Raw genomic sequence first — 21,842 nt, 5'->3', positions numbered from 1 at the left:
GATTGTATAGTTGAGCATTGAGGCGGCTTTAGACTACCTACCTAGGTACGGTTGCAACTGCTTCCTCTTCCGCGAATATAACCCCGAAATTCTGAGTCAACTCCAACCTAACCCGAAGCCGAAGGTATGTTAGTACTTTTGGAGTATCTATCTCGCGAAATACGGATAGCTCCGCAACAAAACCCGGTCAAGCAGGGCCGCTAACCATGTGACTTCGCGCCAGTCTCGCTCCAAAGCCCCCCCCTTCTCCTCTCATCCCCCGACAATCCGCTTCAGCCAGCCCCGCATCCCCTCCCCTCTCCCACACCACCCCGGCCGTGACTCACGTCCCTCCTCCTCCACCCCCGGTCACCGCTGCAAGTCGCAGCAATTAGTGTCCTTGCATACTTTCGATATCGCGCTGAGACGCGTGTTGAGTTGTATTCTTCTCCCGACGTCGGGTTGTTCGTAGAGAGGACGGGTAGACCGTAGTCGCTTTGGATGCATTAGCTGTGTGTGTGTCATGTGGTATTTTGGGGGGAGTCACTAGGTACATAAAGACGGGAGGATTCCCGTTTCGGACGAACTTGATTGCTGACTCCTCACACATCCTGAGGAATTGATTCCTCCTTACAACACTTACACGTGGGACTTTGGATTTACTCTCTTCCCCTTATTCTTATTTATTTTGAGTCTTGACAGAAAGTCGACCTATCACACGTCGTCGGTACCTGAAAAGAACTGCCACCTTCTAGTTGAGATCTCACTCGGCATTTGAAGGGACAATCTGACGTCACACTGCCACTATCACCATTGATCCGCTCACGCATTACGGAGTACCTCAACTACACTGCGCAACTTCCAACTCCAACTTACCAAAATGGATGCCCGATGCCAATGCGGAGCCGTGTCATTCAAGACGCCGCTGCCACAACCCCTTCGCCTCTATATATGCCACTGTGAAGAATGGCACGTTCAACAACTCTCGTACTCTCTTTCGTCGATCAGTAGCCGCAGTCATACTGACTTGTGCCTTTTTTGGTTTCTAGTAAAAGGCAAACCGGCTCCGCGTTCGGGACGTCTGCAATCTTCCCCAAGTTTAAGCTACCAAAGGCTGATCTAATGGGTGTCTACGCGTGAGTTTCATACATACCAGACCAGGGAGAGGAAGAGAGAAAAGAAGAAGAGCAGTCATTCAAGTCAGGGGTGTAGCGGAGGTTGTGAAGCGTGAGAGTGAGAGAGTTGCGAGTTGTGAAGTGACACAGAATCCATTACTGACCTATGAGCAAACAGGAGGCCGACTGCTTCCGGCGCCACGCTGTACTGGTGAGCAGACACCCCTCGCCACAAACCTGAGATCTTTGTGACCTAACAAATTCTGTGACAGTTACTTTTGCCGCAACTGCGGAACCAGACTAATCCACGCAACACCGGTAAGTGCTTTCGCAAAACCCAAAACGCGGCGCAAAAATGAGCGTAGACTAAGTGCCCGGTGACTCCCCAGGATAAGAACGTCGTCTCCGTAAAGGGCGGCTGCATCGACGGCCTGGACTGGAAGACGGCCGTCCACATCTGGACCAAGAATGCCATGGTGCCCATCCCCGAGGGCGCGGAGAACCACCGCGAGGAAGCTGAGTACACGGACTACGGCGACCAGCAGGAGGCGCTCGATCAGCCGACGGACCTGCGCGGGAGCGGAGGCACTCCGGCAGGGGCGGTATCGGTTGATGGGCGGTGTGAGTTGAGCGGGACGCTGAAAGCCATTGTTCACTGATATGAGTGAAATGAATGCCCATGGCATGTTATAGAGCTGCCGTGATCGAGGTTTGCTTTTGTTTGGTCGTTAGACGTACTTTGATTAGGGTTATTAATAATATTAGGGGTGATGGAAGGTAGTATTAGTCGGTTCTATGATATCCCCCAAAAATTGATTACTATGAAAAGAGTCATCTAAGCCGTAATGCCATCAGAACATGAAAAATTAAATTCCATCAACATGCCTGCTCTCTTCCCAGATTAATTCCCCGGAATTCGTACAGCTTACGAACGCTGCCCGACGAGAGACTCCTCCCCGCTTGGCCTCCCATTCCCGTGCGCGGGCTTGGCAACAGACTCATGCTGGTGATGCTGCTGGCCCTCCTCGGCGCGCGCCCCGGCGTCGGAGTGCTTGGCCGGATCGAAGACGTACATGGGGAACTCAAGGAAGACGGTGCGCTTGAGGATCGTCGGCATGCGGGCATACAGCTGCGGTGGGAAAGGGATGAGGATGCTGGTGCGTTCAAGGTAGCGCTTGTAGCCCTCCCAGTTCTGGTTCTTCTCGTAGCGCTTCTTGGCGCCGGGACGCTCCTGGAGGGTCAAGCCCGAGACGAACATGAGGAGCAGCGTCAGGAAGAAAGGGCCGAGGATGGTGGCGTAGAGGGCCTTGAAGGCTTGGCCGCCCACGTAGCCGTCGGCGGCTGCCGAGACAGCGATCATGTATATGCCTAGACGTTGGGATGCTGTTAGCCGAGGATTCTCTCCATCAGTGGGTTTGGTTCTGCTCCGTCGTGCTGACAAAGCATGGGGAGGGGGAATTGGCGTTGTATGAGATGGTATCACTTGGCATTGAATGGCAGTGTGAACATACCGAACTGAATAATGATCTCGCCGAAATAATTGGGGTGCCTCGAGAGCTTGAAGAAGCCCTTGTCGCAAATGGCCTCGCGGCTCGGGTTGTCCCTGCGGAAGACGTACTTTTGCGCGTCGCTGACTGACTCCATGACGAATCCGACGACGAAGAAGATGACGCCGACAACGTCGCGACCGGTACCAAAGTCGTGCTGTGGGTAGCGCGTGACGTTGGGCGAGTTGAGGACGGTGACGGGCAAGGAGACGGTCCAGACCCAGATCATCTGGAAGATCCAAAAGCCGAGGAAGGGGAAGAACTTGTCGCGCTTGTCGTCGAAGCGGTCGTCCTTGCCCGTCTTGAGGATGCGGAAGAGAAGGAAGGCCGAGAGGCGGGCGCCCCAGAGCATGATGAAGATGGAGGCGACGATTTGGCGCGCATGGTTGTGGCCGCTGATGGCGAGGGTGATTATGGCGAGGACGACGAAGTTTGTTCCGCCGGCAAAGTCTGTGTGAGATATCAGCTTTTTGCTTTCGTTTTAATGAGTTGATGAAATGTCGAGTGAGTCTTGAAGGGCCGGGTGTGAGAGTTGTTTCTTACCAGTGAGCTTGTCAAACTTAAAGCTAAACGCTATTGAGAAGAAGAATAACTGGTATGCTACTGTGATGAGAGCCGTGATGGCTAGATAGTAGTCGTCAAGGACGTGTACAGTCGCCATCTTGGGCCGCCTCCTATCTGTGTGTGTCGTTCGAATGCGACTTGTTGTTGTTGTTGTTGTTCTGTGACCGCGATCTAGAGTCTGAGACGCTTGAAAATGTGTTGAAACATACGGGGGCCACAGTCGCCAGTGGTGTGAGATGAGTTTGTGGTGAGTGGTGTGAAGAACCACGAGTGTTTAGCAAGCTGGCTTAAACCAACTTATCATCACCATAGTCGGCTTCGGAAGCTGTGGAAGACGACGTTAAAAAAACCTCCCGATGATCGTCACTGCTCATTGCTTAGCCTCAACTGGTGGTTGAAGAAGGATTACACTGTCGTCATTGACTTTGTAGGCCCACTGCTTTGGCTCAGCTTTGGAAGTGTGCGTGTACCGATGTAGGCCAATTAGTATGATGAGGGTACTTTCCATCATGGCATCGATCGGACTTGTGTGGTCACCGAGTACCGCTTGAGTATCTAGCCACGTTCTAGCCACGTCGGGAGGTACGAGAAGCTGATACTAGCCACATTACCTAAGTAAGATCCGACATTTTCAGCCACAGGGGAGACATATAACCTATAACCGCCCTTTTTAAGCTTGTTCGGAGCTGCCGCCGCCACATTGCGTGCAGGAGTGCAGGAGGGTATGGGTTGAATTACATCAGCATGCACTCGGACCGTTTTAAGGCTCTTTTACCCACTGAATTGAGTGAAACGAACGAGACTGGCGTCCCCGTCTCCCGATCATGACATGCTGATCCCTGGACTTAACCGCAACATCCTATTGAAGCAACAAGTCGGAAGGGGGCGTCTGTCCAAGGTATCATGTATCATGGTGTCTTGGATCCCCCTTCCTCCTTCAGGACGGTGCACAGTCGCATTAACCCTCAACTGCGACTGCTGCACATGAACTCGGTGCTTCGGGAAGCGCTCGTCTCGACACCAATTGCCGTTCCGGGACTATCGTCCTGAGATAACCATCTCTCAGTACCTTATTCCGTTCCCGAGCAGGAAAGCAACACAGACTCACCTCACCCACGACGCCGAACAGAGGCCTCTTATTATTTCTCGTCAAAACGTGCTATTATCTGGGCCGGTATCACCATCGCCAACCGCCAATGACGGTCCTGGTCTTCTTCTGGCCCGTGACATGTTCATCGCCTGCAGCATGCACCAGAACGCACATTATCTGCATGTCATCAAACGTGCCGCCCGGGCTCTCGCTCGTTTGACCCATTGCTTCAGCACGCAGGTCGCCCCAGCCACTTGAGGCACGAAAAGTCCATGATTATAGCAAAGGTGTTCATTTTCTGCTCGCCTTGGGACGACCCTCGTCGTCTCAATGCCGCTGTCCTTTCTTCCAGCACGAGAAAGAGCCTGCTCTAGTCTGCGGATACTACTGTACTGCGTACGCAAGCGCAACGTGTTGGCGACAGAAGTTGTCTCGGCGATGGGCTCATTCGACTGTCCGAAGAGACGATGCGGAAAAAAAGGCAAGTTGAGACGAAGACATCCATGGGCTCATCATTCATCAGTCATCCACAAATGCCGCACATCCTACGAAAACTGCATCTGTATCCGGACCCGCGCTTCTTTTCGTCTTGGGCCCTTCTGTTTCGCTACGTAGCGAGAGCAAGAGCAAGAACAAGAGAATTGGGCGCCGGCCACCTCGCCTGTCATCGACCTGCACTGGATGCTCCATCTGAAAGGCCCATCCCACGCTGTTGATCTTCACGTGGGTGCGAGGCATGGTGGATGCGTGCGTCCCGCCTGTCCAAGTGTCGATGAAGCGCTGACACCTATTTGTTTTGTCGTGGGCCCCGACTCGACCTCTCCCAAGCCCACCAGTCGCGAGGCATTTCGTGCAGCGGTAGCCGCCTGGGCCCTTTGAGAGTCTGGGGAAACGAAATGAGAGTTTTTCGTGATTGCGATGCGGGTTCTATTTTCAACGATCGTCACCACAAACACGAGTCAAAGAAGCAGTTTGTAGCAGTTCCAACAGCAGCGGCAACGTTGTTGATGGCGACATGCTGGGATCGAACGAAAGCCAAAAAGAATTTTCCGCATACCCGTGGGAAACAATGTTTCACCCATCTACGGATACCTCGTTGCTGGTTTATCCGTACAGATCCAAGACGTAGTGTACTGGACAGAGGAGGGGTGAGGTCCAAGGATGGAGTGGGATACCTATGGCACCCGTGGCCACCGAGATTTTGAAGCCACTATCAGTCTTTCGCATCATGTCCGCCCCTCGCATGGCTTCCTCATCAAACTAGCATCACGTCACACATCACGGGCACAGACACAATGGGATGGGATGGACCATCGTCGAAGTCGAGTCTCGACGGTTCATCGTTGCAGTTGCCCTTCAGAACCTAGCGTTGGCTTGCGTTGGCTGTCACTTGGGCTAGTGGCCGAAGGGTGTGGCTCGTAGGTCTGGCGCTCTCGCAGTTTCGGAGCCCTGGCGCGAGTTTGGGGTGGCTTTGGTGGCTCTGTCGCTGTGCCCCCCGTCTCAGACGGTCTTCGTCTGGGGCATGTCTCACACCCTTGAGCCCCAGCAAGCCCAGTTCAGGGTTCTTCCTCGCCAGCGCCGTGGAATGATTGGAATGCTTCTAACCTCTCTCGACGCCCTCCCGGACCCTTCTGCAGCGGCTCCACGACGCCTTGCTTCACACGGCCTCCATCTCCGATCGACCTTTTCACGATCCCTAGCCCGACCCGACAATGTTGGACATGGATGAGGTGAGCGAGAGCCCAGAAGCGGGCATGCAGCATGGCGGGGAGCGGGCCCCTTGCGTTTCTTGGCCGCCCTGAACCGCACTGATCGAGTCTGCAGCGTTCCTGACAGAAACCCTGGTTTCCCTTGCTCCATCGAGTTCGATTCAGTCAAATCAGAAGACTTGTCGCCTTCGACAAGACGTCCATCGTACCAGTTCTGGGCCCCCATCCAGCTTCTTTTTGCCCTGTCTGGCTGCTCGTCCACCATGAAGCCCACCCCGGCTAGCCATGGCCAAGCATTGGCAAGCATTTTGGCACCCGGTGCGCCGAAGAGCCAATCTGATGGTGCATGGCTGGGCATTGACATGGGCCATTTGGTGATTCTGGACGGTGGTCCCCTTTTCGATTAATCTTTGCGGATCCCGCAACTCAAGACTCGACTGTTTTTGTGGTTTGATGCTGCTGCTTCGTCCCATCTTCTCTTTGCTTCTCGCTCTCCTTACCCAAACTCTGTGCGTTTGTACGAGCTTGTTCCTGGCTGGAAAGACACGGAAAATACGGCATTCGCTCTCTGACCGAAATTCACTCCTCTCACGCTCTCTTGTCCTCACCCCCCCCCCCCCTCAGACCCATTCCTGGTCGCATCTCTCGTCTTTTCTTAGTACCCGCACACCCTCTTGATCACTCTCACTACTCGAGGGGGTCTTGGCCGTCTTATCTCATTGAACTCTGGACATGTTCTGCAGGTGGCCATCTATCTGCCCGTAACTCTTTCCTTTCGTAATCGCGAAGGTTTACGGAACACTCCACAAACCTATACACTCTTTTCGATCCTAGGGTTGATCCCAACGAACTCACCGACGGCTGGCCTGTTGAACTCGCTCTTTGAAAAAACAAATAGTGAAAGAGAAGGATACGAATAGTGGAAAAGATCGAAATCGAGAAACGCTGGCGACACTCGAAGGTCTCCAGCTTTCGCCCCCGAGCCCACGATGAGGCATAGTCTACTCTTCGCCGTGGCAACTCTAACATCAATCGCTCAGGTGCGTTCACTCAACATACCGAGAGACAACTCCGTCGAGGGTGGTGACGATTTTGGGTTGACGAGAAAGCAGGGCGCGGCTGTCGATAAGAGACAAAACATCAACATCGATGGAAGTGGAAACGTCAACGTAGAGGGCGCCAACGCGGGCGCGGTTGAAGTGAAGACTGTGAACCTTGGAAATGCTGGATCGCTGAACAAGGGAGCAAACGGGGGAGGATCGGGACAGGGCAACCTCATCGCTGGCATCTTGGACGCTCTCAACGGCGGTAGCCGAAACAACCAGGGCAACCGCAACAAGCCGAATAACGCTTGCCCTCCAGCTCCTCCAGCTCCGCCGCCAGTCACTGTCACGAAGACGATTTACCAGAATGCCTCAGTGCCTGCGCCGTTGACGGTTTTTGTTACGCAGGCTCCTCCGTAAGCCTTCTCGATCTAGCGAGCGCTGGACTAGTAGATGTGGGAGGATGAGATTACTGACCAACATGTCACAGGCCTCCGCAGATCATCACGCAACTGGTCACGCAGACGCCGCCCGCTGCTGCTCCGCCTCCGCCTCCGGCAGCTCCCCCGGCAGCTCCTCCTGCTGCCCAACCTGCGGCTCCCGCTCCTGCAGCTCCCGCAGCCCCCGCGGCACCGCCAGCCGCTCCTGCGGCGTCGAAAGCGCCTCTGGTCATTCCGGGACCTCCTCCGACGGATCCTTTCGCGGGCTTGAAATCAAACCCGCCCCCTGCGGCGGCTCCTGCGGCCACCCCGCCTCCCGCAGCAGCTCGTAAGTGACTTTCTAGTACTCAACGATCCAAGACAGTCTCGAGGATAGACTAACATGGCATGGATAGAACCTGCTCCAGCTCCCGCTGCCCCTCAACCCCCGGCTGCCCCCTTGCGGGCAACGCGCCCGCTGTCAGCAAACCGTCCGCCTCCGTCAACCTGGGCGGCCTCAACGGCAACGGTGCTGCCAACCCGCCCGCTGCAGCAACACCCGTCGCCCCGATCGCCGCGAACCCCGCTCAACCCCAGGTCGCCGTCAGCGGTCTTGCATTGACAAAGTCTCTTCAGCTTGGCAATCTCTTGCAGGCGACTGCCCAGCTCCAGGCTCGCGCGACGGCCCCAGCTTAGAGTACCGACAACTTATTCGAAATCTCCGACCGACAGGCAACGTGCCGCGTAAGGATTTTAATCGGACTGTGAGGTGGTACCCAGGGGAGAGAGATTGGGTTGCATATGCTGCGTATGCGTAAGACGTACCTAGGCGACGTCGTTGACGACTTGAAAGTGGTTCAGCAACGGCATACGAAATACCCTAGATTTTTCGATTCTTGGAATGAGGGGGAAGTTGGTTGGAAGGAAGGGGTTTTTAATGGTGAAATAGGGGAAGGAGATCTCGGTTCGGTATGGTGGTATATACGAGAGAGCGAGTAAGGTGGAAAAGGAGGCAGCGTCAGACAAAACCCACCCTTCACTCTCCTTACGACCACACGTCTCGACTGGCTGCTCGCGCGTGATGAGGTTGGTTTTCTGGAAAGCTCCAACATGGTGGCGTGTGTAATGGAAAGATGGAGAGGGATTTGGAGAAGTTGAGCAACTTACACACATATCCCCCCCAACGGTTGTACATAATTCATTTCTTGAAGACATCGAAAAACAAGAGGCAACACCAAAACACTTGCAACCACCTGAATCCCCATTTCCAACCCCCCTATACTATTTATACGATGGCATTCGAAAGGAGATGGATGAGTCTCATAGTGCATCCTGCTGTGTTGTGAGGGAGGAATGACTGACTGCTCTTTACATCAGTGAATCCATCATTGACGTCCTAAGGTTGTAAAAAGTATCGATTTCATGATACAGAGGTTCGATGTTGCTCTCTTCTAAGGGGTATCATAAAGCGTAACTGACATCCGCCCAACCCAGTATCTACCTATGCCATTCTCACGCCATATTTCTTCTCTTGTTCTTTTCTTTCTTTTCATGCTTTACCTGTTCGTCTATGAGGCCTCCTTTTCCTGTTCCTTAAGAGCTAGCCTCAACTTCTTGGCCTGTCTCTTGCTAATCGTGGGCTGCGCGCCATCACCGCCCTCATCAGGCGTCTTGCGCTTCTGCGCATTGCCCTTATCACCGCCACCACCACCACCTGCGCCGCCGCCGCCTTGTTGCTTCTTACCCTTCTTCCCCTGCTGCCCTTGCTGCTGGTTCTTTTTCACATCGCTCTCCCGCCCCCCAACCTCGAGCACGTTCACGACGCCCCGGAATCCGCTCCTCTTAATCCCCTCGTTGACCACAACACCACGCGGGTTGACCCCCAACGCCTCGGTGCCCCTTTCGCTCCCGAGACCCCACACAGCGAGCAAATTGACAACGTCGTTGGGCGCCCTCAATCCCAGCGCGCCGCGCGCCTCGCTGGAGACGACGATGCCGCGGCCCTTTGTCGCGCGGACGAGCGAGGCAAAATTGGAGATGAATGTTGCACGGGCTCTTGCGTCGGGTGGGGGGCCGACGCCGCCTCCCGAAGAAGAAGAAGATGAAGAAGAGGTGGTGAGGACCTGGGAGTAGCAGACTTCGAACTTGACGCCGCGGGCGACGGCGGCCATGAGTGGTTTCGGGCGGAAGTGGAAGGGGAAGTGCTGCGTCAGGTCGAGGGAGATGAGGGAGGGCTCGGACATTGAGAGGCAGGCTGCTTGAAAAGCCTTTTCTGTGGTGGGTCGGACGGCGAGGATGTCGTAGGCTAGGGCGAGGGTTGGGAGGCGGTAGTTTTGGGAGGGGTCTGAGAGGGTTACTGTTGCGCGGTGGAGGATTGTTGGTTGGTGTTTGTTTTGTTGTTGTTGTGATGAGGAGGAGGAGGTGTTTGGTGTCATCGTCCCCGTTGGTGGTGATGTTGTTGTCGACTGTGACTGCGGAAACTTTGGGAGCGGGTTTGTGATTTGCGAGGGGATCGGGGGCGTTATTGTGTGGTTGAGGGCGAGGACTGTGTAGCCTAGGGAGGAGGCGAAGGAGATTGTGCGGTCGAGGTCGGCGGGGGATGTGGTTGGGGACCACGGGATGTTGAGGTCGTAGAGCATTTTGGGTGGTTGTGAGGATTTTTCGATGAAGCTATCGTGGGGTTTGGCGCATAGGAGCTTTGCTGTGACTCGTTTTCTTGATGTGGTCAGGTGTTCGTCCGGGGTAAGGTGCGGATTGCTTGCACAGTATCTTTCTCTTAATGATATCGTAGTGATCAATCGGGGGTTAGAGCGAAGATGTTGAGCTCATAACGTTGCTATTGGCTCAATTGTTGTCGCGGACGTCTTGGCTTCGAGGTTAACTGTCGTGTCTTGCGACCGCGCTTGGCCGAAATTTTTTGGGTGGAAGACGGAGGTCGGTGTTAGGTTGGTTCCGCGGGGTTCGGTTCTCGTGCTGGGATGACGCACCCACACAGGCACGAAGGTTGACTTTAAGGAACGTGGGGCCTGAGGTGGCTTGCATGGCGCTAGACTCACCTTTGCTTACCTTAGCCTTCTAGGTGACCCTTTTTCCCACTCAAGCCACTGACTGAGGTGTCACTGACGGTCGGGTGCTTTTTGCCCGGAGGTAACGGCGGGAAGAATGGGGTGCGGAAACATCGGACTGGAGTGGAGGCGATGACATGCCCTGCCTGCGCAAGAAGATCGCCCTCGTTGGGTTGGCAGGCTGCCTCTTTAGCAGCTGTAGCTTCAGCAGCTGTAGCTTCCAATTCCCCGATGAACGGCACCGTTCATAGAAACTGCCAGTGTTTGTGTTTAATTGCAGTGAATAGAGTTGCACATGGCAGATAACATGGTTTCCACGTATCAATTGAATGGCATAGTGAGCTTCCCCTTCCCCTTTTCGGTCGCAAACAGAAAACCTAGAGGGCAACGGCATCCGCGGATGATCCTAGACTTTTCAGCCCGCTAGGCGAATTGGCTGAAATGGGTAGCTGAGAGGTGCCAAACGGGGAGGGACCTCGCAGCTTTGGGGGCATGAAGTTCCATTCCACGCGAGACAATTACCCGAACGTACTGCATTAAAGGGCATGAAGGCAGCTAAAAAGCGTTGCTGCTGTCGCCAAGGTATCAGACGGACGACGGGTCTCCTGTCATGCACCCCTATAGTTCCCCTGAGTATGTATCACGGGAACGACGTCTCTGGAGTTTTAAACCATTCGTACTTCTCCCATGACTACGTTCAAGGAGATATAGGTGAATACAGGTAGAACACCAACGAGTTCGAGGCGACTAGCTAGATCGCCAAGGATGCACCGCCTCGAGGGGACACGCAAGACTGGCACACACCCGTGACACCAAAGCTAGCAAGAAAGTCGTTCGTCCCTCATTTGCTCTCCTCACCCGCCAGTCATCAATCAAAATCCCTCTTAAGCTTGGGCCACATTCTAAACCTTTTGCCTTCTGGTTCTTGTTGGTTTGTCGGGAACCTATCAAAAATTGGAATTCCTGCATCTCGGCAAGCAAAGCCAGGAGCTAACCCAAGGTACCTACACCACACCATACAGCTTAACGTAGCTCTTGCGCTCATTGGATTGGATTGCTTACCTACATTTATTGCCTTAAGGTACCTCAAGGTGTGAGCGGCCTGCCCTTTTCTCCCGTTTAAGGACATCCACTCCTCCGCCAACGTTAACTGCTCCTTCCGCATCCAACGGTCCCTTCTTCCTTCAACTCCCGGCGCAACCTCTGACGTTCAACAAAGTCGTCGCTTACCCAGGCCACGCAGCTCGAGGACACACTGGCCGGTCGACTGACCTGACCTACAGAGCTTTTTTCTGTCTCACCCCTCTAATTTTCGCTATTAGCCCACCTAAGCGCGATACGCCGGGGCGGAGGAAGTCTTACCGCCATCATCCGACGGAAAGGTCGCCCAAACCCAACCGCCGCCCGCCACTGCTGCTTCCCGACCTGCAGCTATAGCAACTGAGCGTGCATACGTCTGGTCAATCGCCGCAATGTTCTTCTTCTTCGTGTGCGGAGAGCACACCTTCCGTAAGCCTGTCGAGGGCTACGAGGATATGGTCTGCCAGTGTTACAACTGCGGTAACATGTCTGGCCATGTCATCAAGAGCCACCCTTGGTTCACATTCTGCTGGATTGTGAGTCTTTGTGTGCACACTCATTTGTGTTCCTATCTACATCTCTACGAACTTCTTTATGTGTACCTCTCATTCAAAGCCTTTGCCGACTCTTATTCTATGTCACTAGCCTTTGTGAGATTCAAGATAGATATCTAAAGCTAACCCACCAATTCTAGCCCGTCATACCCCTGTCCTTCAAGGGCTACACTGACGTCGTCTGCCACATTTGCAACTTTGCCCAGCCGCTTGAGAATCGCCCCGACGTCACGGCCATGAAGGGCGGAGGACAGATGCCGCCCCCGCAAGTGCATGGTCAGCCTCCCCAAGGTTGGGGCCAAGCTCCGCCTCAGTACCGATGAGAGCGGTTACCTGACTCTCACCCATCGGAGGTTCTTTCACTATGGAAGTCGAAGTCGGGAAAAGCGCGACGACGCGAGGAGAGCGGACTTGTGGAAAGCGGATTTCGGGTATCGTAGGAGAAGCAGAACGAAGGCCGGAGGATCTGGTGATGACGAACGGACTTGGGGCTCTTGGTGGGGGAAAGGCTTGTCGCCGATATCTCCCCCCCCCGTCTCTTTCAAGTCTTCCCATCTGCAGGAGTTGACGAGTGCAGACTAGTGGTTGTTTTCCATTTTCGTGTGTGATTCTAGGCAAGATACCATGCTGGCTAGGCGTTTGGGGAGGGGTCCATCGACACGCGTTAATGATCATTGAATTTCTGGCATTTACACGATGAGCCTTTGGGTTTTGGATTTCGCCACGTACCTGGAGGGCTGTGAGCTGCTGAGGATTCCTTTCTGCCAACACTACGGTCTGGCTTGTCATCATTTCTTCCTCTGAGGAAGCAGGAAGTCTTTTTTGCCAAGAGCGCGGCGGTATTGTTAGTGAACGTCCGTGATTCTGGCTTGTCTTCTTCTCTTCTTCAGGACTCCCGGGCGGGGTTCTCCTGGGCATCCGCGATTTCAGTCTACTTCCATCATCAATCCCTCAAGGTCGGGGCTCTCCTGGCCGTGATTCCACTTCATATCGTCCTTCACGTAGTCTTTCGGGGCGGGTTTCTCCTAACCCGTCGTTGCGATCCATCTCAACATACGCAAAAAGCCAAATTTGGCATCTTTCAGGTTTGTAATCTGTTGCTGGCACGAAGTCCCTCGCTAAACAACAAGAAACATATCCGTACAAAGGCTTCTTTATATCGAACAAAACGGTCGCTCAAAGTTTCCCTCGCCGCAATGTCTCATTTAGAGAGCTCGTACAGCGCCGTCGTATCGGATCGCTTCTCGAATCGTTACATCAGCCCATATTGCATCATGTCGCATAGACACCGAGACCAACGCCGCACACGGGGTGGCCGAGGACTGCCTCAGCGTCCGGTGGCCCCCATCGTTCCTGATGGTGTTGCCGAACAAGTGCAACAAGGTATGCCTCCTTCTTCTCTCTTTCTCTATCTTCTCATGTGGAAACCTTTCGGGGGGCAGTCAGACGGCTGCTCCGGTTCTATGTCTCATAGTACCCTAGCCTCCTGTCATTGCAAAAGTTCCTTCATTGACGTCGAATGACTATCCCCACAAACAGGGTACTATTCTCAGACGGAGCCCAATCAAGTTGGAGAGTCAGGTCCCTCTCAGCGTGGTTATCCCGCAGCCGTCCATTTAGGTCGGTCTTTCACTCCGGCGGAGAATACATACCTGTATCATCGCCTACCTATGCGCCAGCCACCCACGTGGAGAACTGTGTTAGGTCACTTCAGCGAGTTGCCCGCCCTCTATCGTGGTCTGGCCTTTGAAACTCGGTCAAGTCTCGGCGCAATGGAGGGGCGGGAGCGTGAGAGGGGTCAGAGGCTTGTTGCGCTTGCAGATGCTCTGGCAAGGGGCTACGGAGAGTTGGTTGTTTGCCTACCTATGCAACGCATTGAGGGTGTCATCAGGCGGCACAGGGGCGAGAAGAGGATTAGTAAGTTTTGGGAGAGGGTGTTGGAGGAGGTTGAGGTACGTCTTTTGCTCTCTTTTCCTCACACCAGTGCCTTTGAGCTACTGCGATTCATACATGGGTGAGGGTGAGGTAAGCTTACCCAAAGATTTTTAGACCGATAACTTACACTACATCGTCTCGAGTTCGTGGGTTGCACTCTTTATCGTCCAACTGTCGCAGGCATCGACTATATTGGCAGAGACCTCGCTCAACGAGAACGAGCAAGTCCTAATTATTACGAGCGCTGCGCTGGCATTGTTGTGGGCTGTGGCAGTCACGTCAGAGGGTTTGGCTTTTGCGCATGAGAAGAGAAGACAAGATGACCGGTCACTGAATGGGATCATTGCCAGAGAGGCGTAAAGCTATGATGAGATTTTATACGCGGAACACGGACGGATAAACGGATCCAGGGAGACTTATGACTTGCGATCGTTGTTCAGACATATACTTGTTGCTATTAAGAGCTATACTCAGTGATATTGGCTTAGTTTACACTTGGTTCGGGTTGGCTTCGACTTTTAGATTTTATCACGGCACCAGTCATTACCCTGAAGCGAGCCAACAGAGCAAACTAATGTTTCAAGATGTAGTAGCTTTCCTGGATGATCTGTGAGCTTGTCGTCCATCTCAAATCAGACCATACCAAGGTATGCGGAGCACCGAATCATCTAAAGAGATTGGGGCTTCGAGAAGCCAACCTATGAATACCCAAGGTGTATTCAACATTCTGGAAAAAGCCTCGGACCCGTCCAGGTTGACACACAGCACCCGCCCCCAATGCTTCTGTAAGGGGCAACAGGATACGATTCTATCATCAGGGCCTATGATGTAGCGGGGAATGTCATCGATTGGATGGTCCCGCACTCGTAGATCGCGAGTTCGAGTCTCGTGTAAATTCTTTACATCACTACACCTGAGGCTCGCAAAAGTCTCTGATAATTTTAATAGGCCGTCCGTGAGAGCGGCTGAGCTTTCGCACCTTTCAAATTTATTGGCTATACTTATTTATATTCTTTCCATTCACTTTTTCCTGCAGAAAAGCCAGAAGCTTGACCATCGTGAGAAGGAGACGTTGGTGTTGATTGAACGAGCCGGAGAAGATATGACGTACGTACATGCAGTCAGCCACATGTGGAACTGTGGCGGTGCCAGCGCTCTGAACTTTCCTGAGCTGCTTCCGTCATGTCGACACCACGCGGACAACCACCCAATGAGACTTGGTGTCTTTGACCTCAAGACATCTCTGATCGCAACCTCTGTTTGATGATATTTGCACCCCTTGTTCAATAGAGACCACTTTTTCTTCAATCATTAAACCTCGGCAATCCACCTCCGGCAACAATCGCGAGAATGGCGCCCGTAAAACGAGGCCCGTCGGTGCTGGTCCGTCGCATCCCCGTCCCCATAATCAAGTCTACGTAAAATGCTAATGCAAGTCTACTGTAGGTGACCGACTCGCGAGAACGACCTCCACCTCCGAGAGGCGCCCTTCAACGACAGGATACCGGCATCGGAAACGTTCCCGCCCGACCTGCGATGCGCTTCATCTCCGTCGACAACGTCCTCCAGCACGCCTACGACATCCCCTCGGGCCAGCCTCGAGTGCAACCACCGCAGAACCAGCCCCAGCCTCAACCCCAGTCTCAACTACAACCTCCGCCGCAACGCCCTGGCAATGGCCTCGCAAGCGCTCGACGTCCCAGCACAGGGCTGCCCAATCTACAGTCTCGGACGGGTGGCCAGAACATGCCATCGCGCACGACCAAGATTAGCGAGAAGCTCGTTCTGTTGCCCGAGACGGACGAGAAGCCAGGTTCGGATGAGGACCTGGACGAGGAAGCGACCAAGATGGCGAAGGAGATTGAGATGGAAGAGAACAGGCCGCTGCGCGACGAGGAGCTTGACGTGCTGCGCAAGAGAGGCGGTATCCGCGGCAAGAGTTACGCAGAGCGTCTTCCCAAGGTCCAGCGCAAGGAAAAGCTGGCCAGGCTGACCGCGTATTGTACGGCGCAATCGTACAAGATGAAATCGACGGCGGACTTCCTCCGAACTAAGCACGACGCAAAGACGAAGCTTTACGACGACTGCCTGTATGTCGTGTACTCTTTACCTCTCCTGAACGGCACCGAGGGTTACCGCCTTCGCAGCCGGCCGATTGTCAAGACGCCTGGGAGCGGCAAGACGGTGCTAGATATGGAAATTGAACGAAGCGAGCAACGCGACTATCATGAGGGATACTTTGAAGACGGATACAATGGCAGCCCCGTCCACGGGAGCCCCATGAACGGCAACAACGGATTCGGTGATGAGGCCTCCCAACGCAACCACCGCGAGCAATCCCCCGACGACCCCAACCTATCCCCGATGGCGCGGATCCCAGACGCAAAGGCCTTTGCTGAGATGTTCCTCTTCTCGTACGGCGTCGTCGTCTTTTGGAATTTCACAGAGCATCAGGAGAAGGACATCCTCGCGGACCTGACGTTTGCCCAGAACGAGGCCGGACTTTCGCTACTCACCCGCCCGCTGGACGAGGAAGACTTTGAGACGGAGGAATTCCACTTTGAGTACAGCCACGACGTGAAGCGGCCTCGCATCTTCAACGACATGATTACCCTGCTGCCGCGTAGCGACCACATGGTGAAGCTGACCATCAGTCACGCCATCGCGCAGAGCACAAAGTTATGTCTGTTTGAGGAGCGCATGAGCGAGACGATGCTGGATGCGCAGCACGTCCCCAAGAGGCTAGCACTCACGGGCGAGCTGAACATGACGAGAACGGAAATTGTCAAGATCCTGGGCCGTTTGTTCAAGAGCCGTGTCGACATTAACCTTTGTAAGTCACCCTCTGTTTTCTGTTTGTGACACACTCGGAAACAATCGTTGCCCTGCAACCACGAAATCTCCCGTCTAACAAACCTCACCAGCATCCAACATCCTCGACGTCCCCAACTTCTTCTGGGACTCTGAACCCACCCTCCACCCCTTGTACGTCGCCATCCGGGAGTACCTCGAAATCGACCCGCGCATCAAGGTCCTCAACGAGCGCTGCCGCGTCTTCCTCGACCTCGCCGAGATCCTGTCCGACTCGGTCGCCGACGCAAAGATGAGCTACATCACCTGGATCATCATTGTCCTCATCGTCATCTCCATCCTCGTCACCGTCACAGAAGTCGGTTTGCGCTTCGGCATCTTGTCCAAGAATAACGGCAAGGGGCCAGGCGAGGTTGGTGGCGATGCCGTGCCGTTGATTGGCGGCGGCGGGTCCTCGTCCTCGTCAGCTTTACCTGGGAGCGTTAAGTGGGAGCTCGAGAAGAGGAACGTGAGCGTCGACGAGCTGAGGCTGTGGAGTCGGATGCTGAGTGAAGAGGAGGAGTCGCAGCGCTCTACAGAGGTTGTGGGCAGTCAGATTATTGGCAAGACTTTTGCTGGTGTCTAGAATGGTTGAGTTGGTGATGGGGGTTCTGGGAACTTCTGCGATATCATTTTTGTGTATCATTGTTTTCATTATTTATTGCATAGCGTGGCGTCAGCGGAAACACCTCTTCTTCTTTTTACCGTGGCTCTCCGAAATGAGTTTTGAGATTGCAAAGCAAAAGAACTGAACAACATGGGACATGGTTCGTTCTCCTGCAGTTTCTCGTTCTGTACAATCGAATATCTTGAAAGGGGAAAATTGGAAACATGGATAACAACAAAGTAACACGATCACAAGGGGCATGTTTTACAGTTTGAAATGGGGGTTAACACCCCGGGGGTCTGACTCCATTGCTATGCTGCTAAAACGGCTGACAAGACCGAGGACGGATTAAAACATAAGGAACCGTCCGGCTTATACGCCAGGTAAAACTATATTTTCTCTCTCTAAGAAAACGGGGGGGATTGATAGTCTGCCCCAACTGAGGCTAACCCCCCCCTGATTCTGTACAAGTATTCACAAAACAATTAGAAAATTGACACTGATTGATCCCTTTACTCGTCCCGATCCGCCATGTTGGCCAATGGGACGTAACCCTGATCCTGCGTCCGCTTGCCTCTAAGTCTGCGTACGACATACTTGACTCTACTCAAGATACCGAAGCCGCGTCTCTTGGTCTGGGCCGAGGGGTCGATCATGTAGCTCGGGCGCGTCCAGAACTTGAGCAGGAGACTGCTAACGACGACGCTGACACTGCTGCAGGCCATGGCGGCGCCGGCGGCCATCGGGTGGAGGTGGAAGCCAAAGGGCAGGAAGACGCCCATGGCGAAGGGGAGACCAATGGCGTTGTACAAGCAGGCCCAGGCCAGGTTGAGCTTGATGCGGTTGAAGATGGAGCGGGCGAGGTGGAGCGCGGCGGGGATGTCCATCAAGTCGGTGGGACGCATGAGGACGACGTCGGCCGCCTCCATGGCGACGTCTGTGCCGCTGGCCATGGCAATACCGACGTCGGCGGTTGCGAGGGCGGGGGAGTCGTTGATACCGTCGCCGACCATTCCGACGACTTCGCCCTGATCCTGGAGTTGCTGGACAATGGCCTGTTTCTGATCAGGGGATACGCCAGCAAACACGTTGTCGGGGGAAATGCCAACAGCCGCGGCCACGGCCACAGCCGTAGAACGCTGGTCGCCGGTGACGATCGCGGTCTTGATCTTCATCCGGTGGAGGACGGCAATGGCAGCAGCCGCACCTTCCTTGATTGTATCAGCGAGGCAGAGGTGACCTGTGTACTGCCCGTCGATGGCAACAAAGATGTTGGTGGTGCCGGCAGAGGTGTTCTTGGAGCTGGAGTTGGCCTTCGCGTTGAGCTGCTCAGATGCCTCGACAGCCTCGGCCGGGACATCGACGTTGTTCTCGCGGAGGAAACGAACATTGCCGAGGAGAACACGATATCTGGTACGTTCGTTGCTCACGGCGGGTTCGACAAGCGCATTGATACCTTTTCCGACCGCTGCCTTGAATTCGCCAACGCTACCGTCGACCGTGGCCTCTTCGTCCAGGCCGAGCTCAGTCTTTGCAGCATTGAGAACAGCTCTTCCGACAGGGTGTTCACTGCCCATCTCAGCGAGGCCGACGATATGCCACCAAAGTCGGCGGCGCCACTCGTTGTCTTGCCAGGATGAGATGAGGCTCATCTTGGCTACGCTCATCTTGCCATAGGTAATCGTACCAGTCTTGTCCAGAACGATCTGGGTGATTCTAGTCGTTGTCTCCAGAGCAGCTCCACCCTTCACGAGGATACCGTTCTCAGCACCAATACCGGTGCCAACCATGACGGCGGTGGGAGTGGCCAAGCCGAGAGCACAGGGGCAGGCAAAGACAATGACAGAGATGCAGAGTTTGACGCACACCATGATCTTACCGCCACTAGCTTCCTGAGTGAAGATCTTGGGTGGGTTCTTGAGCGCATGGCTGAGAATCATCCAAACGAGGAATGTAAGGAAACCGAGCATGAGAATGATTGGTACAAAGTAGCCGGCAATCGTGTCAGCGAGGCGTTGGATGGGAGCACGAGTGGTCTGGGCATCTTGGACGAGCTTGACGATCTGGCTGAGCTGCGTATCGCGGCCAGCCCTCGTAACTCGGAAGTCGACACGTCCGTGGCCGTTGACGGTACCGCCAATGAGGTAGCTGCCCTTCTTCTTGTTGACAGGCATGGCCTCGCCAGTCACCATACTCTCGTCGACATAAGTCTCCCCGCGGACCATCATACCGTCAGCCGGAATCTTGTCACCCGGGCGAAGGATGACAACGTCTCCAACCTGGAGCAGCTCGGTGGGAATGACCTTCTCCTCTGCGGCATGGCCATCACGGTTGGGCGTCTTGGGCTCGCCGGAAATAGTCGAGTTCTCCCAACCCTCGGCAGCCTTTTCGGCGGCGATCGGGTCAGCATAAATAGTAGCCATGGACGGTGCCAGGGACATAAGACGCGAGAGGGCCTTGGAAGTCTGACCCTTGGCGCGGTTCTCCAAGAATCTGCCGAGAGTGACAAAAGTAATCAACATAGTGCTAGTGTCGAAAATGGTGGCGGGTCTTGTGTGCGGCGGGAAGAGGAAGGAAACCAGCATGGCCATGATACTGAAGAAGAAGGCGCATGAGGTACCGAGGATGACGAGAACGTCCATGGTGGGTGATCCGTGCTTGATGGATTTCCAACCTGAAATATAGAAACGCTTTCCAATGCCGAATTGGACGGGTATCGTAAGGGCCAAACAGACCAAATCGCCAACAAAGATGCCGGGAAGAAGCTCCCAGCTGCCAAAGTCCAGGCTTGGGAAGCACATGGGTAAAATCATACTGATAAAAAATACTGGAATAGCGAACGACAGAGACAATTTGAAGGCTCTCCGCCACTCGTTGATCTCTCTGGTCTTGGCCAGGGACTCGAGCTGGGCATTGTTGTCGTCGTTGTCGGACACAAGTGCATTGAGGCCCTCGGCTTCGACAGCCTCGACGATTCCACGCAGGCCGATAAGACTGGCCTGATGTGTGACCGTCAATCTGGAGGTAGTCAAGCTGAGCTTAGCAGAGTTGATACCGGTGATGGTCAGAAGCTTTGCTTCCAGGGCCATGGCGGCTGTGGCATCTGGGTTGCCGTAAATTTTGAATTGGGCGGTGGAGTTTCCTCCTGCACCATTCGCTGACGTCTCGAAAGCAGTCGACAGAATCTCAGCACCGAAGCCACGGTCCTCGATAATCTCGGCGATCTTCTCCGCTGGAAGCTTTGTTGTGTCGTGGGTTATGACGGCGCGCTCAGCCAATAAGCTGATATTGAAACGCAAAACGCCCTCCACCTCCTTGAATCCGCCCTCAACCGCAGATGTACAGGCGCCACAAGTCATGCCCTCAATTGCGACTGTTGTAGTGGCGACAGAGCTCGCGGGATTGCTGCTGGCTCTGGGCTTTTCTTGTGCGCTTTCGCTGTCCACAATCTCAGCGCCAAAGCCTCGGTCCTCGATAATTTCCGCAATCTTCTCGGCGCTGAGCAGTGTCGGGTCATGCTCAATGACGGCTCTTTCTGAGAGCAAGGATATGCTGAAGTTCTTTACGCCCGGCAAGTCTTTGAATCCTCCTTCAACAGCTGATGTGCATGCGCCGCACGTCATTCCCTCTATGGCGACAGTTGTTGTCATTAATCCGCTGTCCTCCTCGGCATCAAACAGGTCTTGCCTTGCTGGAAACATTGGTGAGGGTAGATCGGTGGAGAGTACTTCGGCGTCGAATCCTCGGTCTTCAATAATCTCGGCGATCTGCTCGGCAGAGATGACTTCGGGGTTGTGCATTACTACCGCTCGCTCCATGACCAGGGCGACAGAGACGCTTCCTACACCCTCTACACCTCTGAAGCCCGACTCTACTGCTGAAGTGCAGGCGCCACATCTGTTGAAACTGGGTAAGCATATCGAAGCAGGAAGACGTCGCAATAGAGCGCAACTCACGTCATGCCGCCGACCTTGAGGGTCGTCGTCGCCCACTGGGTTGCTGTTGGTGTGGCGAGAGTGGCCATGGGACCACTCTCGCTCTTCCTCGGGACTCTAATGGCCGGAGGAGCCATGGTGTCGGTTTGTCTCTGGGAGGTTTGCGCTCAGGAGGCGGACGCGGTGTGAGTATAGGGCCAGCCTCGGTCTTTGGTTATGCTTCGGTTTCGGGACGATTTCCACAGCTATCTAGCACCAATCTTCATGATAGGGCTAGCTGTCCATAGAGAGGTAGGAAAGTCTTTTCGGGAGGTTAATCGAAGACGGGTTCGAAGTCGAGACGAAGCGAG

General features: G+C 54.3%; 7 protein-coding genes across 7 annotated transcripts; 4 read left to right on the top strand and 3 right to left on the bottom strand.

Moving 5' to 3' along the window:
* Positions 1–1,260: 1,260 nt before the first annotated feature.
* Positions 1,261–1,753, top strand: N0V96_000387 (uncharacterized protein; the record flags this gene model as incomplete). Its single annotated transcript, XM_053195523.1, has 2 exons — positions 1,261–1,305; positions 1,460–1,753. 2 exons carry the CDS (start codon positions 1,261–1,263, stop codon positions 1,751–1,753), a joined length of 339 nt encoding a protein of 112 aa, XP_053047176.1.
* Positions 1,754–2,019: 266 nt separating this feature from the next.
* N0V96_000386 (uncharacterized protein) lies at positions 2,020–3,302 on the bottom strand (the record flags this gene model as incomplete). Its single annotated transcript, XM_053195522.2, has 3 exons — positions 2,020–2,462; positions 2,606–3,091; positions 3,185–3,302. The coding sequence occupies 3 exons, from the start codon at positions 3,300–3,302 to the stop codon at positions 2,020–2,022; spliced, it is 1,047 nt and encodes a 348-aa protein (XP_053047175.1).
* Positions 3,303–6,993: 3,691 nt separating this feature from the next.
* On the top strand, positions 6,994–8,162 carry N0V96_000385 (uncharacterized protein; the record flags this gene model as incomplete). Its single annotated transcript, XM_065755924.1, has 3 exons — positions 6,994–7,463; positions 7,538–7,819; positions 7,883–8,162. 3 exons carry the CDS (start codon positions 6,994–6,996, stop codon positions 8,160–8,162), a joined length of 1,032 nt encoding a protein of 343 aa, XP_065615164.1.
* Positions 8,163–9,034: 872 nt separating this feature from the next.
* RPP1 (RNA-binding RNA processing protein rpp1) lies at positions 9,035–10,105 on the bottom strand (the record flags this gene model as incomplete). The annotated part of the gene is made up of 1 exon (XM_065755923.1): positions 9,035–10,105. One exon carries the CDS (start codon positions 10,103–10,105, stop codon positions 9,035–9,037), a length of 1,071 nt encoding a protein of 356 aa, XP_065615163.1.
* Positions 10,106–12,003: 1,898 nt separating this feature from the next.
* N0V96_000383 (uncharacterized protein) lies at positions 12,004–12,488 on the top strand (the record flags this gene model as incomplete). Its single annotated transcript, XM_053195519.2, has 2 exons — positions 12,004–12,147; positions 12,306–12,488. 2 exons carry the CDS (start codon positions 12,004–12,006, stop codon positions 12,486–12,488), a joined length of 327 nt encoding a protein of 108 aa, XP_053047172.2.
* A 2,962-nt stretch (positions 12,489–15,450) lies between these two features.
* Positions 15,451–17,536, top strand: sif3 (Sad1-interacting factor 3; the record flags this gene model as incomplete). The annotated part of the gene is made up of 3 exons (XM_065755922.1): positions 15,451–15,459; positions 15,547–16,933; positions 17,025–17,536. The coding sequence occupies 3 exons, from the start codon at positions 15,451–15,453 to the stop codon at positions 17,534–17,536; spliced, it is 1,908 nt and encodes a 635-aa protein (XP_065615162.1).
* A 533-nt stretch (positions 17,537–18,069) lies between these two features.
* On the bottom strand, positions 18,070–21,629 carry CCC2 (Cu(2+)-transporting P-type ATPase; the record flags this gene model as incomplete). Its single annotated transcript, XM_053195517.2, has 2 exons — positions 18,070–21,454; positions 21,514–21,629. 2 exons carry the CDS (start codon positions 21,627–21,629, stop codon positions 18,070–18,072), a joined length of 3,501 nt encoding a protein of 1,166 aa, XP_053047170.2.
* Positions 21,630–21,842: the final 213 nt, after the last annotated feature.

Source organism: Colletotrichum fioriniae (assembly GCF_027942845.1).
Source record: "Colletotrichum fioriniae strain IMI 355084 chromosome Unknown scaffold_1, whole genome shotgun sequence".
Classification (NCBI taxonomy): Eukaryota; Fungi; Ascomycota; class Sordariomycetes; order Glomerellales; family Glomerellaceae; genus Colletotrichum; species Colletotrichum fioriniae.
Note: the sequence above shows the minus strand (reverse complement) of the source record. Positions and strands in the feature narration are given on the sequence as shown.